At 39.6% G+C, this 18,445-nt stretch overlaps 1 protein-coding gene across 3 annotated transcripts in view; it reads right to left on the bottom strand.

Annotated features, from left to right (window-relative positions):
- The window catches only part of TMOD1 (tropomodulin 1), a 971,337-nt gene that overhangs the window by 67,761 nt on the left and 885,131 nt on the right, over positions 1–18,445 (bottom strand). For all 3 annotated transcript variants that reach the window (XM_044060997.1, XM_044060995.1, XM_044060998.1), the window contains one exon: positions 14,897–15,040. In XM_044060997.1, coding sequence (XP_043916932.1) covers positions 14,897–15,040 — 144 coding nt within the window. The remainder of the gene's footprint in view (positions 1–14,896; positions 15,041–18,445) is intronic.

Raw genomic sequence — 18,445 nt, 5'->3', positions numbered from 1 at the left:
TAGTATGATTGTGAAGCATTCTGAAGTTTTCACGATATTGAGGTGTTTTATATTTTTTCAGTTCTTTCCATTCTTCTTCTCTATCCTGCATTAGCATTCTACTCTTTTTGGATAGCCAAAATGCATTATTTGGTTCCAGTCTCTTCCTTCTAGGAGGTGCAAGGCTATTTAGGATATTTAGAAAAACTGTACCGAATTCAATTACAGCATTGTCTAAAGGGGAGGATTTTTAGGAAGTTCCAATTAATAGATGACAGTGTTGTAATGAAGATTTCTGGTTAAAATGTGGAAAGGTTGTGTGTTTTGTTTTTTAACTATAATGTTTAACTGGATGTGTAAGATGTCTGGTCATACAGACTGGGAGATGATCACTGAGAGAGTCTGACATTGTGCCTGTGGTGGAGTATTTGCTAGGGTCTCATACTAGGATCCAGTCTAATAGAGAATTTGATGTCTTGATATAATGTGTGGAGCTATTATTTAGTTGTGTGAAACCATATAAATTCATGATAGATGTAGGGCGTTAGAGTTTATGTCCGACCAACTGACATTCAGATCACCTAGTAGTATTTTAACCACCCTCAGGTCAATTTATAACTGAGAACAATCAGTTTATAGCCAAAACAAAGAAATTAACAAAGAGATGCAAGTAAAACAGGTTGTCTGTCATTTTCTGAGACTAAATAACTGTCATATGCAATATAGTCTACTGGTCAAGAAAAAGGAGACAGTGGCCAGGTTAGTAAGAGGTCCAGAAAGTGTATGGGCTATTTCACAGAGACTTTCAATCACAGAGCAGGCATGTATTTAACTGATTAAAGTTAATACGCAGCAAGGTTCTTCATGATAAATATGCTTACATTAAACAATGACAAAGTTCTCTGTAAACTTGTAGGTGGAGGGCTTTGTGGCAGAGCTCCTGCAGTACTGAGGTCAGATATAGTGACTGCAGGCTATTAAACAATGATGAAGTTCTCCATAAATCTGTAGGTGTAGGGCCTTGTGGCAGAGCTCCTGCAGTACTGAGGTCAGATGTAGTGACCGCAGGCTATTTCACAATGACTAAGTTCTCAGTAAACTTGTAGGTGTAGGGCCTTGTGGCAGAGCTCCTATAGTATCGAGGTCAGACATAGTAGCGTAGGATCTGCTCTATGAACGAAGATACTGACTGACTGTAAAAGGAGACAAAACTGAGAGGATATTTAGCAATACATTTTACTACTATTTAACAGTTTTTTTGCTTAAATTTTTATATATAAGTGCTTTTATTCTGAATAAATGTTTGAGCAATGCAAACAGTCACAACTTCTTTTTACATTTAAAAGAGAGTCTGGAGGTTTAATGAATTTATTCTGATGAAGTGATATTTCCTATATGGATGAAAGTGGTTAATAAATTCAGTTTGTTTTGTCTTCGTGGATGATTATTGTTGGTTCCTTGATTTCCAAGTTACATTAATACCACTAATCTTGACCTTTGCTCTTTTTTATCTTGAAATTTCTTATAGATATATTAAGAGTAAACAGCCTACGCATGTCCTTAAACAGTTTGATTTGCCCAAATGCATACAGAGCATCAAGTGCAGATAAAGACTTTGTATCTGGCATACCAGCAACAACTTATTGTATAAAATGAAGTGGATAAGTCTCTAAGATGCCTTAACATGGGAATACTAACTAATCTTCCACAAATTTCAGGCCCCTCACCAATATACTGTGTACTCAAAGCTGCAAAGATTATACAGGAATAATACACATGCACATTCTGAAAGTCTTTCTTAATGAGTTATCACATACATCACATAAAAAAGAAAAAACAGACATCATAATGATTTTTCTTTTGCAGTGGGATAAACCCCTGTACTCCATGCCCCAACTGTTTATATACACTAATTCTGAGGTCACAGAAACATGGAGAAATGGAAATGGTATACACTATATAACACTGAGTGCTCTCTATACTTTGTGTTGCATGATCTCTAACAAATAATACAACTCAAAACCAGCATTATAATAATATTGTTCAACAATTAGCACATATTATTGTACCTTCAATCTGTAAGGATGAATCTGTGAGGATTCACTCACCACTTAGACAATAAAATATCCTATTTCCATGGATAATGTTCTCGTTTCACAGCTTTATTCGGGCCTTGCATATTTATGTATATATGCATATTGTCAGGATTAAGCAAAGTAATTATACAATTCATCCAGTTAATAACTTCACTCTTTTTCTTAACCATACCCCTGTATTCCATTCTATGAAACTCCATTTCTGTTTTATCTATCAGTGCTAGTGGAGCATTAAATGGGACGTATATAATGGGTAATACAGCAGGATCAATATGAATATGAAAAAGACCTGGCAAATGCTCCAGACTAGCAAATCCACATCTCTGCAATAACATCCCTTAATCTAATTTACCATAACAAACTTCTGACAAGTACAAAGACACACTACTGAAGGACGGTATAGTTAATCTATAATTGAATTTTGTATTTCTTATTTTATTTGCAACTAAGCATTTTCTGTTATAAGAGCTACAGGCAATGGTGTGAATAAGTAAGCAAAGAAAGGTTTCAGCTTATCGGTGCATAGAGACCATTTAGAATCATCACCTAATTTCCCAACTGCCCTACAATACTTTCTAGTTAAGTGACTTGCTCAGAGTCACACAGTAAGCAAATAAAGGCTGACAGAATCATAACCTGGACTGCACGAAAATGGCTTGTTAATGAGTCACAGCCTTAATCCTCCTCACTAACTGCCAAGATTTAAATAACTATCGTACAGCCTCAACATAAGAAATGTTTTAGCCAGCACCAGGTTGTATCCTGCCCCTGTGTCTGCTTTAAAGTCTACTCTCTGATTATTTTGAATTGTTCTTCCCAGAGCACTGATTGATTCTCTGATTATTTTGAATTGTTCTCCCCAGAGCACTGATTGATTCTCTTGTATTAACAAACTCTCAGTTTCCCATTCTTGCAGAAAGAAACTCCTTTACTTACAGAACTATAACAAAATCATTTTCATGGGTTTGCTCTAGCATATACATTCTTTTTAGTTGCAAAATGTTTTCGTGAATGTTATACATTTTAATAAAAGTATTTCTTTTGCCACAACTCGTATATGACTGACCTAAAAGCTTTTCCTTTTATCATGTGTTTAACATAACGTATGTAAAACATGTCAGTTTTACATATGTTACAGTTTTTATCTTTTTGTTTTCACTTTTTTCTTGCCAATTTTTTTTGTTGTTGTTTTTATGTGCAATTGTGCTTACTTTTAATTCTTCTGATGGTTCTTTAACTTGAGTCAAAAATAATTTCTAAGGCTCAGTACACTTATATCACTTTATTTAACATTAAATCTATTTCCTATAACAATCCATCTCTTTATGCAGCCATTATGTACATCAAACTCAATGCTGATTTGTACTAATGAATCATGTAACTCATTATATTCACAACTGCTTTCTCAGTTATCTAATTTGGTAAAATAAGGACCAATCATTTCTAGGGCCCTTGTGACCTTTTGTACAACAAATGCCAGATTTACTTATTTATTTATTTTAACAAGAAACATCTTTATTAAATTATCATGTATGACGTAGGCAATCTTACATTTATACAAATGAAAATAAACCATACCAACACAACCTCGGTTGCAAACATTATACATTACAAACCATGCCAACACAACTGTAGCGGCAAACATTATATATCATTTATAAATCATTGTCAGTCAAGCATTACATAGCTCATTCAATTCCTGCCTTCTTTTAAACCTCATTCCTCCTCTGCATGCATTGATCCCACACTTCCTAATTTTCCTATGTAATTTGCTACTACGCTTTTCTAAAAATACCAGTCCCCTTTGTTTTATCTCTGTTACTATCTTTACTACTTCTAGTGAAGTTGGCTTAGATTTTAATTTCCATTTTCTAGTAATTGCTTTTTTGGCAGCCATCATAATTAGACTCAGCCAGGCCTTACTATGTCTAGGCAATTCCGATTCTGTATCATAGCTCAAAAAAATCGTTTCCTTAGTTACACCAATTTGCTCACTTAGCATCTCCAACAGAGCAGTCTACAGGCAACAGACCAGTCTGCAGGGAATCTTTAAAGTCTGCAAACTAATTACACTCCACATCACCTCCAACATTTGCTATCTATGCTAGGAAGAATTCTTTGGAGTCTATTTGGTGTATAAAAATACCTATGTAAACACTTCCAAGCAAAGATCCTACATCTTCTACACTTTCTTACATATCTGGAAGACAAACATATATCACCCATTGTTTCTTTCTGAATTGCTTATCCAGTCTCTCTTCCCAATCCTTTCTAACCTTCTCTGATTGATTCTAGTAGTTGGCATGCAATATTTTGTATGCTCTACTAATTATTCCTTTCTCAACAGCAAATTCTGTTCTAAATTACACTAAAAACTCTACCAGTGGTGGTCTTTTGTTTAGGACCCCCTTATTTATTTCCCTTTTCTCTCTGATATCAATCCTTTATAGGGAAGGCAATCTCTAACCTGCAGTCCAAATATGTTCTTGGCATCTTCCCATTCTATTACCTTCCCTCTCTACTTATTTGCTTCCAATACCTAGATTTCTTTGCCAGTTTTCTCCAATAAATTCCGGCCTTCTCTTGCCTGCTGTCTCTATCCTTAATTGCAGGCATCCCTATCAGCAGAATCTCCTTTCTCCATTCCCGTGTTGGCTTAGTTCTACGAATACTTTCTGCTACTTTATGAATATAGTATTCTGTATGATTATTGTTATTTTCCTTAAAGGTCTGCATCCAAAAAAACAGTCTCTCCTTGTTTCTTGAGCTTCCCCCCCACTTCATCATCATCTCTTTCCACTTTGAATTATAGTTTTCTGCTTGTGATAAGCATTGGAGCCTTTACTGTGTTGCTCTGAAATATCCCTTCAAACTGGGTAATTCCAATCCTCCCTGTTCTATTGAAATAATAAGCTTATCCCACTTGACTCTTGCCATCTTCTCCTCCCAGATAAAAAATGTCTGCTCTTTATTAATTGCTATCCACAGCTTCTCCTCTGGCTGATAAAAATATGCCTGACATATGTGTAAGACTAAAGGGACTAAAAACATTTAAACTGCTTGTATCTTACTATCAATATCCATATAACAGAACTTCCATTTTCTCAATTCTTGTATTATCTTTTCTTTAGTCTCTTCCCACATATCCTTAGCTGCCACACCGGAATCATTTTTTAATCCATACTCCTAAATACTTAATTTTATCATGTCCCCATAAGTATGGATATCGCTGAACCAATCTGTACGTGGGTACCTAATTTGCTGCTATTGCCTTTGTTTTATTCATTAATTTTGTATCCTGAAAAGATCTGAACCTGCATCAATATGTTCCACAGTACTGTAATTTCCCTTTCTGGTTTTGTCAGGTATAAAATAATGTCATCTGCAAATAGAGCCAGCTTTTCTTGACTACCATACGAATTTTATCCTTGAATTTCTGAGTCCCTTATTTTCTTTGCCAGTGGTTCAAAATATAATGCAAATAACAAAGGAGAAGGAAGACACCCCTGCCTGGTTCCCCTGCTCAAGCACAGATTATCAGAGAGGACCCCACTTACTTTAATTTTTGCCTCTAATCCCTCATTTGTCCTCCTAATTGACCTTATAATTTTATCAGAGAGTGCAAATGCTTCCATTGCTCTGCTCATAAAGTTCCAGCTTACTCTGTCAAATGCTTTCTCTGCAACAAGACCCACCGACAACAGTTTATTTTCTCACATTCTACTTCACTCTGGATGATCAGTGTTCTGCTAATGTTGTCAAACATTTGCCCCCCCCCCCCCTCCACAAAACCACACTGATTCATATCTATCAATTTTGGTATCACTTTGCCATTATTTTAGCCATGACAGACACTTTATAATTATGGTTTAGTTTTAAAATGGGTCTGTATTACTTTAGATCTGATGGATCTTTACCTTCTTTAGGCATTACAGCTACGACCACTTTCTTTCAGGATGTTGGTACTTCTCCTCTTAAAATATTGCTAAAAAAACTTACCTTCCAAATCTTTATCAGTTTTTTTCCTTCTAGCTTACAAACTTCTACAGGAATACCATCTATTCCTGGAGAATTTCCTGTAGATTGCTTATACATCACCATTTTTATCTCATCTCCTCCTATCCTGTTAGTAATTGGGCCTCTTCTACCTCTACCTCTAACCTTTGCATATTTAATTCTTCCATAAACATTTCTATTTGTACCTTTTCTTGTGTTCCATATTTCTCTGTTTTATAGAGACTTTCATAGAATTTCCAATATATTTCTAATACTTCTACAGGATCCCTTGTTATCTTCCTTGTTATACGCTCCCTAAGCTTGGTGACAGCCCTTTCTACTTTCTGTTGCCTGAGTCATTGTGCTGAAAGTTTTTCTGTTCTAGAGTTACTGTCAAAAAACAGTTGCATAACAGCAACTGTTCTAAACTCATACAAATTATCAGGGTAATCACTTATTTTCTGTTTAGCATTCTGCAGTTGTCCCTCTTCTTCTTCTTTGAGATTCCCCTATTTTGCAATACTTTAACATTTGTCAGTCCCTCTAAATTATTCTTATTTCTTAACCGTATCTCCTTTTCTTTTATTTTCACCCTATTTGTAAACTCCACTTTAATTTTATCCCACTCTCTAGCTATATTTTCAGAAGGAATTTCTATCTTCTCTAATAGCTCCTGAATAATTTCCACTACCCATTCCTTAAATTCCTCTCTTTTCAACAGATGGGTGGGAAAGTGGCAGTGTCTCATTTTTATTTCATTACCTTTATGTTTTCATTTTAATTATTGGAGCATATTAAGACCTATAATTAAATGCACATGTTCCTGTGAAATGTAAATTTTTGTCTAGCCTAGCTTAGTTTTTGTATCTCGGGGAATGAAATGTAAATTCACTTCAAACTCATAGTACTGAATTTATATCTTCCATGCCAAATATTTTCATAAATTTCTTTAAAAAATCTACCCTCATTTGTTATATTTTTTCCTTCGGGGCCCCCTGACACATCTTCATTATTGCAAATCAAATTCCAGTTCTTACCTATAAGTAATATTCCTTGCTGAAAGCTGATTATTTCTTTCAGAATTTTCTTAAGCTCCATTATAGCAGTTTTCAGTGGAATATAAATACATGCCAGTGTAATAACAAATGCAAGATTTATGACATATTTTTTCTCAGCTTACAACAATTCTGAAATTTCTGCCTTATCACAACTTTACTGCCTTTCTCTCCCTCTGAAAATCCAAAAGTACTATACAAATTATATACTTTATTTTTCCCAGTGATGTGAAAATGTGGCACACTAGATCTTCTTGTGGGTTTTGGCCATTCTATTTGCATTCAGGAGCAAATCAAACCTCTGGATCCACAGCCCTGTTTTCAGGAGCCATTGTTTTCAAACAATTTGCCTTGCACACACACACACACACACACACACACACACACACATATATATATATATATATATATATATATATATATATATATATATATATAGAGAGAGAGAGAGAGAGAGAGAGAGAGATTTCTTAGTTGTTTTACCTGCACCATGTAATAAATAAATAAAAAGATTTATTCTGCTTCAGTTCTGATGTAGTATGTGGGTCCTTAACATGATGAGATGTCAGCTGCTCAACATTATATTTCAGACTGCGCATTAATACAGTGAAGCCAGCCCATATGATAAAATGTATGCTAGTACTCTGAGAGCTATAGAGGTGTTATGCTCTTACAGAGATAGTGTCATGCATTACAACATAAATGCTGACTCTACAGAGTCGAGTTATAAAGGAATAACAGTGTCCCATGCAATGGGAATTCAATCAGCAGACCAGTTATTGAAGGAGCTGGCTTGGGAAAGATGAAGGTGCACACATGTAAACCTGCAGGCATTGAAAATAGGAACAAAGGCCCATGAAAACTAGGAACTTTTAGCTAGAAACCTGAATATCTAATTAGCATAAAATTAGAATACCAAATAGCACATAACTCTTCCTGCTTCCACTAGGAATGCAGAATACTTATCAAAGCATGTTTAAAAAAACAGGGAGTAACAGAAGCGGTAGAAAAATATAAGAAAATTATCAAAGAGACAGTGTGTAGAATCTGTAGTCTTTAATAAGCTGTATCACAAAATTCTACCATTCAAGGACATTTATTTTTGCTTTAGAAAAAGAGAGTTGGAAGATGATTGTCATCTTTCTGTAAGTTATTGTTGCCACTATGTATGTTGGTCATGTATCATGATTTTCTGTGTACTAGACAGCTTCAAAAATCATGTGATGACGTGGGTTGCAAAAATTGTTTGAAAAGGTAAATCAAGCTTGAAAACAGACTTCTTCTTCCTCTTTCGGCTTTTCCCGGTTAGGGGTCACCACAGCGGATCATCTGTCCGCTCATGATTGGCAGTGGAGTTTTATGGTGTTGAGTTGCCTGCCCAGAGCCCAACCTTCCACAGAAGGCACACACATGCACACACTCACACCTAGGGCCAATTTGAAGTGTCCAATCCACCTACTGCATGTCTTTGGGATGTGGGAGGAAACCGGAGCACCCGGAGGAAACCCACGCGACCACAGGGAGGACATGCAGACTTCACACAGAAGGAACCCCAGCCGAGAATCGAACCGGAGAACCTCTTGCTGTGAGGCGGCAACGCTAACCACTGCACCACCGTGGCCACCCCCAAGCTTGAAAACAGACACACCTCCAAAAACAGGGACATCATAACTCAGCCTGAAAATAGGAAAGTTCCTCCAAAATAGGAACATTTTAGAGGCATGGGTGAGTGTATGAAGTCTTCTTGCCCATTCTTGGTGGGGGTGTGGGTTCTGGTGAAGCACTACAGTTCTATGATACTGCCTGAGGTTAGCAGTAATAGCAGTCTGTGACAGTGAAGTGCTCTGGTCCTTCTGAGCAGTATATTGCATTTAAGGTAAAGCTGGGTCGCGATGAAGCACACATCTGGCATTAGTTCTATAGTCTATGCTTCGGCAGCAAGCACACTATCTGGAAACAGACAGATAAGAGTTGGGGCATAAAAGCCTTCTACCTAACCAGCCATGGTAAATGCCCTCTGGTAGCTGGATCTTGATCCCACCAAGACTGAACAGCCAATAGAGCAGGAACCTGAATGGGCAGATCAGATTGTGTGGGTGATACTGACTCTCGGAGGGGAAAGAAGAGAAAAATATGATTATCAGTCATAAGCACAACCTCAACAAATTAATCTTCTAGCACATCAACAGCACTCTCCTCTTCTGTTGTAATAACTATCTTACGTCACAATATGGGCACATACTTTTAGTTATGTACTTACCATAACTTTAGATGTTTGGGATCCATCTCGCCTACATTCAATACTGATGGGCTCGGAGCCGATGCTATGCTATAGAGCGAGGCCTCTTATTGGCTGAGCTATTTCTTATCCCAGGATGCACCACCACTAATCCCCCAGATCTTGTTTGTCCGCATTCATGCACACATGCACAACTTGTTTATATAACATTGTTATATGTTTCAAGATGAAACAACAGGATTCGGACCTTCTGAAATCCTCTGATCTCCAAGGAAGGGAGAAGGAGGGTGAGATGGATCCCAAACATCTAAAGTTATGGTAAGTACATAACTAAATATCTCACCTACATTCAATACTGATGGGACAGCGTCCCTAGCACCTAAATCCTGGGTGGCTCATTGGAAAACACTCCTGAGCACTGTGGAACCAAATGAAGCTCGTCCTCTAGATGCCACATCCAATTTGTAGTGGGAAATGAAAGTGGGGAAGACCATGTAGCACAAATGTCACTAATGGCAAGCTTAGAATGAAATGCTATCAAGTAGCCATAGCCCTTGTAGAATGAGCTTTGACAGAGGTGGTAAGCTCTTTGTTAGAATAAGAATAAGCTTGAGTAATACAGTCCCTGATCCATTTGGCAATAGTGACCTTTGTGGCTTTGCCCAATTTATTGTCTGCAAAGGATACAAACAACTGATCTGTTTTCCTTGTTTGTTTGGTCCTATCTAAATAAAAAACTGCCTGTGGACATCTAATGTGTGGAATATGAATTCCGCTTTGTTAGAATACTTCGGAAAGAAGACTGGAAGTTCTAATGATTGTTGTAGGCAGAAACTAGAACAAACTTTAGGGACAAAGGAAGGATTTGGCCTGAGAGATACTCTGTCTTTGTGAAAAACCAAGTACGGAGGTTTTACAGTCAGAGCTTGAAGCTCTGAAACCCTTCTGGCAGAAGTAATCGCCACCAGAAAGGCAGTTTTCCACGATAGAAATTTTAAATCACATGTCGCTGCCGGTTCAAAGGGGAAGGAAGTTAAGGCGTGTAACACCACATCAAGATCCCATGGAGGAGCAGGATGAGAAATCAGAGGTCTTAAAAGCGCAGCACCTTTCAAGAAGGTCTTACACAATCTGTTGCTCATTAAAGGTGGGTTTATAGATTCTTGAAAATTGGAAATAGCTGCCAATTGAACCTTGATGGTAGAGACTGAAGAGCCTTGATTGAAAAGAGAAGTTAGAAATTTCAGCACTTCTGATACGGGACTAGTGATGGGATCCAGGCCCCAGAGTTGAGCCCAAATAGCAAATCTTTTCCATTTGCTAGAATACAATTTCTTTGTAGCAGACTTGTGGGCCGAAGATAAGATGTGTACAACTTCTGGATCCAATGTATGACTCCTGACTATAGTCGGAAAAGGAGGAGCCAAGCCATCAATTTTAAGGTGTGTAGGGACTGGTGGAATAGTCCCGACTGATGAACCAAAAGGTCTGGGATCTGATCCAGGAACCATGGACCTTCCAGAGCATATTTCCGGAGATAGGGGAACCATACTTGACGAGGCCAGTAAGGAGCAACTAAGATCATTTTGCTCCCCAAGAGAGATGCCTTTTGGATCACCCTGGGAAGGAGAGGAACTGGGGAAGGCATAAAGCAAGCCGGGAGTGGCCCATGGGGCTCTTCCGGAGCCGGGTGAGGGAGAAGAACTTTTGCATTATTCAGTGGAGTCGAAGAGGTCACAACACGGAACTCCCCATTTGCTGAAAATCTGATTTGCAACTGTAATGTTCAGAGACCATTCGTGAGGAGAGAGGATGGTTCTGCTCAGTCTGTCGGCTATCACATTGGACTTGCCCGGGATATGAGTAGCGACACTGCCCATTTCCAGACCCTCATGGCCTCTGCAAAGAGGATAGGATCTGGTCCCTCCCTGTTTGTTCAGGTACCAGACAACTGACATGTTGTCTGAGTGAACGGCAATTATGCCCTGAGGGAGGTAATCGTGAAGGGCTTGAAGGGACAGAAGCACCGCCCTCATTTCTAGGATGTTGATATGAAGTAGGGTCTCTTCTGGGTGCCATTTGCCTTGGACTGACCTGCCCAGGGAATGCCCCCCCCACCCCATCTGGGAGGCGTCCGTGGTCAAAGTGGCCGCAGGAGGAGGTGGAACAAAGGGTCGTCCCTGATCCAAATTGGAGGGCACTAGCCACCAGTGAAGGTCCCATTTGCAGGTTTCTGTGATCCATATGAGGTGACTGAGAGGGAGTTCCTGAAAGGACCACTGAGCTGAAAGAAGCCACTGGAGAATTCTCATGTGCAACCTTGCCAGGGGAACTAGAAGAACCGTGGCGGACATGGATCCCAATAGCTGCAGGACCATTCTGGCTGGGGCTTTGGAAGTAAGGCTCGACTCTAACTTGAGCCTGTATGGTTTGTATCCTGTCTGTAGGTAGATAGACCATTCGGTTTGAGTCTATCTCTACCCCTATGAATCTTATTGAGATGGCAGCAACACAGACTTTGGCCAGTTGAAGGTGATTCCAAGGGAATTGCCCAGTGATATAGTGGCTTGTAGGCTCTGCAATAGTAGATGCTTGGAGGTGGCAGTTAGGAGCCAGTCATCTAGATACGGAAACACCTGGAATTCTAGACTTCTCAGGTGAGCAGTCATGACCGCCAAACATTTGGTGAACACCCTGGGGCTGTGGTGAGACCAAAGGGCAGGAACTGAAAATGACTGCCTCCTAGGCTGGATGTCTCCTGGACGCTTGATGTACCATGATATGGTAATAACCGTCCTTGAGATCTATGGAGCACATCCAAACACCTTTCTCCAGCAATGGGAGAATGGTTTGTAGGGTGACCATTCGGAACTTGGACTTTTGACTGAATGGTTTAGAATGCTGAGATCCAAAATGGGTCTCAAGTCCCAGTCTTTTGGCACCAAAAGAATCTTGAGTAAGTCCCTAATCCGATCTGGTCTGCGGGGACGGTTGGATGACTCCTTTGCAGCAGCTTTGAAACTTCTGAGGCTGCAGTTTCTGACTGGGTGGCGGGTCCGGGATTTTTGGATTGAGGTGGAGAGTGAGAGAAAGGGATGGTGTAACCTCCGGCGATAATTTGAAGCACCCATCGGTCCTGAGTGATACCTTCCCAGGCTTTTAGGTGCTCCTCCGACTGGCTCTGGAGCTGCACAGTCGGGCAATCCCTCAGGGACTGTGAAAGCCTGAAGAGCCACGAAAGGACGGTCTCCAGTGTTGCGAGGGCCTCTGCCGTCTCTGTCCCCAGCCTCTGGAAGGGATCATCCTGCTGTGAGGGGTAAGACTTCTGAGATCTATGGAACCACATTTTCCCTCCTCTTTTAGCCTTGGGGTAAGGAGTGGAAAATCAGTCAAAGTCTTACCTTCTTCAATGTGCCCTTTACCTTGGGTCCAAACAAGGAGGACCCATCAAAGCAAAGGAAGACTTAAAGGCCTCCGCAAAATGACACAGGCGGAGCCAGGCTTGTCTCCCTAGAGCAATGCCTGTACCATCGCTCCCGCTACTCCTCGGCCGCATAAGAAATGAGCCTCATGGACGAGTTTGAAATGGACGACAGTGTAGCCAGCTGAGAGCCAACCGTCTGAGCCAGCTCCTCAGGCAGGTTACCCAAGAGGGTATCGGAGAGTTCTTTAATCAGATCCCTCTGAAATCTGGTAAAGTGCGTGAGATAGTTCAAGGACCTTAATGTAAAGGCCGCTGAACTTAGGGTGCGCCACCGATCCATGCTCCTAGACTCCTTATTAGGAGGATGGACGGACGTCGAAGCCTCTGCTACATCTTGCTGGGTAGCAGATGCCACCACCAAAGCATCTACAGCCACACCTTTAGTCAGGAACTCTTTTTCCGGGGGTGCTGAGAGGAACTTATTAGAACAGGCACAGTCTGATGCCCTTCGACAGATCAAGTCCAAGAGCAGGAGGTGGAGGGCTGAGCCAAGGCCTTAAGGAACACCGACTCATCAGCAGAAGGGGGTTTGGATTGCCAGCCACCTCGTTGTTTAAGGGCTTCTAGGATGTCTGCAAAGGAGACATCATCTGAGGACGACTTAGGGGACCCCTCTGCATCATCGAGATCAGTGTCTGATGTAAGAGACTCATCAGGATCTTTTCCTGGGGGGTTCCTCCGAAGAAGCTTCAGAAGGACCTCCAGGAGGGGGGGAAACCCCAGCCTTGAGAAACAAGATTAATTACAGTGAAAGAGAAACTAAGAAAGTTTTAAGTTTTTTTTTTTTTTGTTTTTTTTACACAAAAACCAGTTCACGAACTAGTAGCACAAACACATAAAATGAGGGCCTCTAACTTAAGCAGGTACTTGACCACTAAACACAAAACGCTAGATAGTAATAGGGGAAGGCCCCTCTAACTTAAACGGGAAAACCTTCCCTTAACGAAAAAAACACAAATCTCTCAACAAAAATTTTTCAAATACACTTGTACAACAACGATAGCTGTTAAAACAGCTTTTGGGTTCAAATTAACAAATTTTCTGACAGGAAAAGTCTGAATAAACAGTACTTAGCCCAGCCAAGTTTGAGACCACGTCCTAGCTTGTAAGCGGCAAATGAGATCTGGGGGATTAGTGGTGGTGCATCCTGGGATAAGAAATAGCTCAGCCAATAAGAGGCCTCGCTCTATAGCATAGAGCCCATCAGTATTGAATGTAGGCGAGATAGGATCACATAACATCATTTGTTTCTATCAGTTAATACTGCCTAATTTAAAGTCTAAAATGCATATATGTATTTGCACTTTTCAGCACAAATAAGCATGGAGAATTTGTACACAATGCAGACATTACTACATACCACTGAATGTGATATGTCTTCAAGTTCATGGCTGACAACAGTGCAGGGCATGTGATCCTAGTATGCCTTCCTGGTTAGTTTTGACAAAAGACACTAGCAACCTCAACATTCACCGGCGCCTTGAAAAGGTGAAATCTGCATAGGTTATACATTGTATCATTGCTCAGTATATAAACACATATGAAAAGGGTTTAGAGGGCAACTCTTCTGTTACAGTGACATCAAAGCGAAAGGTTTATTAATTTCGTGTCAGAGAGGTAGGACAACAGCCTAACTTTCCAGAATAGCATACCACACTTGCTGATGGGTTTGTCATGATATAATAAAACTTTAAAAGACTAGTCACTGATCTTGCCATGACATGCATCTCACTGTCTGCTAATCACCTTCTCATCAAAACAATGTTTCTAGTGAAATTGCAGGTAACATGAAATCTACAATGAATGATTACTTGCTTTATTAATGTGTTACTTTGCTTTAATACTGTCTCTTTGATGTTCATCTTGTTTATATTCAACCAGTGAGGTATTTTGACGTAAGAAAGTATTTACTAATATTAACTATAAATGATTAACCAGTTATCTAGTTGCAGTAGTGAAGCTGTAGCAGTGTTTACTAAGGTATTCCATCCCTCTATGAATTACACAACACATGTATTTGTATTTACAAGACACTCGTGTCCATTACCTGATTGTCAATTTTCAGTTCTATAAGTGAGGTATTGTACTGCAGTGCATCTACTATGGCTAGTATCCCAGCTCCAGAAATAAAATTCGATTCCACATTCAAGCTCTTCAGTGTTGTATTAACTTTCAGCATGTCAGCCAGTGCCTGCAACACCAATCAACAAAATAAGGGGAGGATAGAATCAGACAGTGCTGAATGATAAGCCATGGAAAGTGACAGTTCTTAATTTAGTCCTATAGCAAAAAAGAAAAAAAAAGAAAGAAAAAAACAGCATATCCTAGAAACTTGGTACATAATCTAGTCAGCAACATCTCCTATTAGCAGGACAATGTTCCTCCATACTATATTAGAGATATTGCTGGGCTTTGTACTGCTTTTCCTAGTGGTTACATTTTAAATATCATAGCACACAAATACTTGTTACAGTAAAAAATGTTTCTGTGCCAGCGCAAACCAAGCATATGAATAATTCTTAAGCTGCTCAATAAGATATAAGATATATCCTGTTTTAGGCTGCAATCCTATTTTGTTACCAACTGTCATACACTACAGTTAGTAAAGGAACCATGTTACAGGGTATGCATATACTGAACAATATTTGGATGCTTACTGTACATCCTGCCATGGGACACATGGGTGTGCACAAGGGTTGGCAACTTAGGAACAAATACACTTCTCATTAGAGGTGTGATGCTGCCTCAGGATACCTCAGTCTCCTCACCAGCCCCATCCATGTGTCAGAGACAGGTAAGAGATATTAGTTTCAGTAGTTCAGTGAATGAGTATATTCTTGAAAGCAACTGATGACTGGACCATGACATTTCAAACACAGGACTGCACACTAAACTTTTAAATTCTCAATCAGCAGTTACTGACTGTATTATAATGAAAGAACTCTTGACTATAATTTCAAGGAGAAGTGTGAATGTATGAGCTCTTTTGTGATATGAAGCTGTTCAATGACCAGTACCTAGCTATCCTCAACATTTATTAATAAATATGTATTAGCTGTCATGGTACAAAGTGAAATGACAGCCATGAGCCTATCAACATAATCAATGTCATCCAGCTGAGATTCATATCATCCAGACCCAAAGGTACCCTCCCCTCAAGCCCCATGGAGGGTGAGATTGGCATAATGGTTAAGGTCTTTACCTCACAGACATAGCCCAAAGAAACACGTTTTTCATCTTAGAAATCTTGTCTGCAAAAAATTGTGCCACTTTGTAACACTACTCTGTGGAAAACAATTCTCTGGGAAGGCAGATGGGCTTAGTTGCACAACCTGTTGAGCAGATGGACTTTTACTTCAAGATCTTCATTTTATGCACATCATAATGTTTATTCAAAGCAAGTTTGTCCTCCAAAAGGTATATCTGACCCCAATGATATTTCAACCTCTATCCAAACTTGCATAATGACCTCAACTCATGATCAAACTATGGTTCATTGTGAACAACAGTTTTAGGGTATATACTAGCCAGGGCAATGAAGTCCACAGCACAGCTGATGGCATTATTATAAGCCATCACCACTGCATTTATACTACCCCTTCAAGGGAATGGACAAGAAATGGACAAACAGTTTGTCACTAACAAACTGAAAGTCCTTAAATCTGATCCACTTCATACTATGAAAGCTACAGGAGTACGAGTGAGGATGGCCAAGACTGAAATGAAGAAGATAATGGTCTGATCAATGCATAGTTTCCACCACCAAATGCCTTGTCTCAAACTAGAAGTTCAAATTGTGTTCAACATTATAGGTTCATAGGTTCACAAGTAAGTTCTAGGCTAGCTGCCGTTTTGGGCAATTTTAAGCCTAGTCAATTCCCTTGGTGAGAATTAAATCCTGTACCTCTTGTCTGTGAGGTAAACACCTGAACCATCATGCCATCCCCCAACCACTGTTTCAGTGGAAACAACCTGACTGAAACTGAAGCTAGCTATTAAACTGAGTAACTCCTTAGCATATTTGGAAGATTCATCATCAGCCTAAGTATTAAAATATCCTAAGATTAATCAACAAGGGAATTTCTGAATTAGATCGTTGAGGAGGTTAACGAACATCTGCAGAAAATTCCAGGATACTCTAGTGAGCAGTACATAAGAAGGAGTCTGTAAGCCACTCCTTCCCAGAGGGCATGATCAAAGGTGATACATACCAGCATTAATCTTTGACAATTCCAAGCATAGACAGTAATAAATGTCCACCCCTCCCCTCTCATGCTATAAATGATATGATAAATTGGAGGAACAAATGCCCAGAACACAAGGCAACCATCCAACCGAGTTTCAGTAACAAACACAAGGTCAGCCACATGGAACAAACTGGATGTAATGTCTATTTTGTTCTTGATTGACCTGGCATTACACAAAGCCTGAAAAAATGTTACTGGGGAGAGGTCCTACTTACTGGTCAATGATGACAATCTACCACCTAAGATATTGCTGCAAGGCAGAATCAGACCTGATCCTTGTGTATTTCATCTTCAGGTGTAACTGAGTAACCATAGTTCCCTAGTTGAGAAATGGCAACTCAAGTCAAGACAGCAAGAAAGATATCCATTTTGACACCATCCTCATGTTTCACAATTTCAAATCTTCTGCACTCTAAGGAGACATGGGAATCAATAAGTAAGTTGCCAAAAGGAAGAAGGGCTAAGAGGAGAAGGTACCTTGAGTAGGAGAAGCTCGCTGCAAGTGACAGTAAAGAGAATACTTAACCCCAGCAGAGGCAGATGATCAAGTACTGATTTTTACATAAAATATATAAGCATAAAACAGCATACAACATTAAAACAACTATAACCAGATTGTAAATAACCCAATTAGATGGTAGTCACAAAAAATATAAACACTGAACTCCAATAAGAGCAGTGTCTCAGCATCCAAAGACAGGGAATGTCAGTAAAAGGGCTAGAATCAAAAATCTAGCACGCCGTCTAAGAAATTAAGTTATTCATGAACAGTCTGCAGACCACTAGAAAACCAAAATAGACAACTGAGTAGAAGACAATATCCTGACCCATCAAAAACTGATTTATGTGAATTAACATAGCACTTCTTGTTTACTTTCCTTTGTATTTGCACCTTTCCCAAATAAGATTCTCAGAACAACAAAGCACAGTCCTGACTTAACCATAAATCAGCCTTAGGAATAAAAGAACACACAACCCCTGATATCCAAGGTCCACATACAAAGACAAAAAGGTTATGCTGAAAACTCCTATAGTAATCCCTAACTTCCCACTCCAGTAATACACCTTGGACAGGACAGCTTCTATAAAAGGGAACACAACAGAACTAAAGCATCCATCAGCAGCTAGTGACATGGATACAAAGATGACAGACAGGATAAACAGAAGATAGTTATAAATAAGCAGTAAGCAAATCCAGGGTAATAAAACATCAAAGCTGTCCAAGAAAAGCAACCTCTGGTAAAAAAAATCATCAAGAACTCAAGGAACAGAAGTGTAATCAGAGTCTGAACATCTGGCCCATAGCCCACTTCAGTACTAGACTTTAACACTGTCCACACGGTTGCAAG

Source organism: Protopterus annectens, chromosome 2.part0 (assembly GCF_019279795.1).
Source record: "Protopterus annectens isolate FY-2018-M chromosome 2.part0, PAN1.0, whole genome shotgun sequence".
Lineage (NCBI taxonomy): Eukaryota > Metazoa > Chordata > Ceratodontiformes > Protopteridae > Protopterus > Protopterus annectens.
The sequence above is the reverse complement of the archived record's forward strand: the minus strand, read 5'-3'. Positions and strand labels throughout refer to the sequence as shown.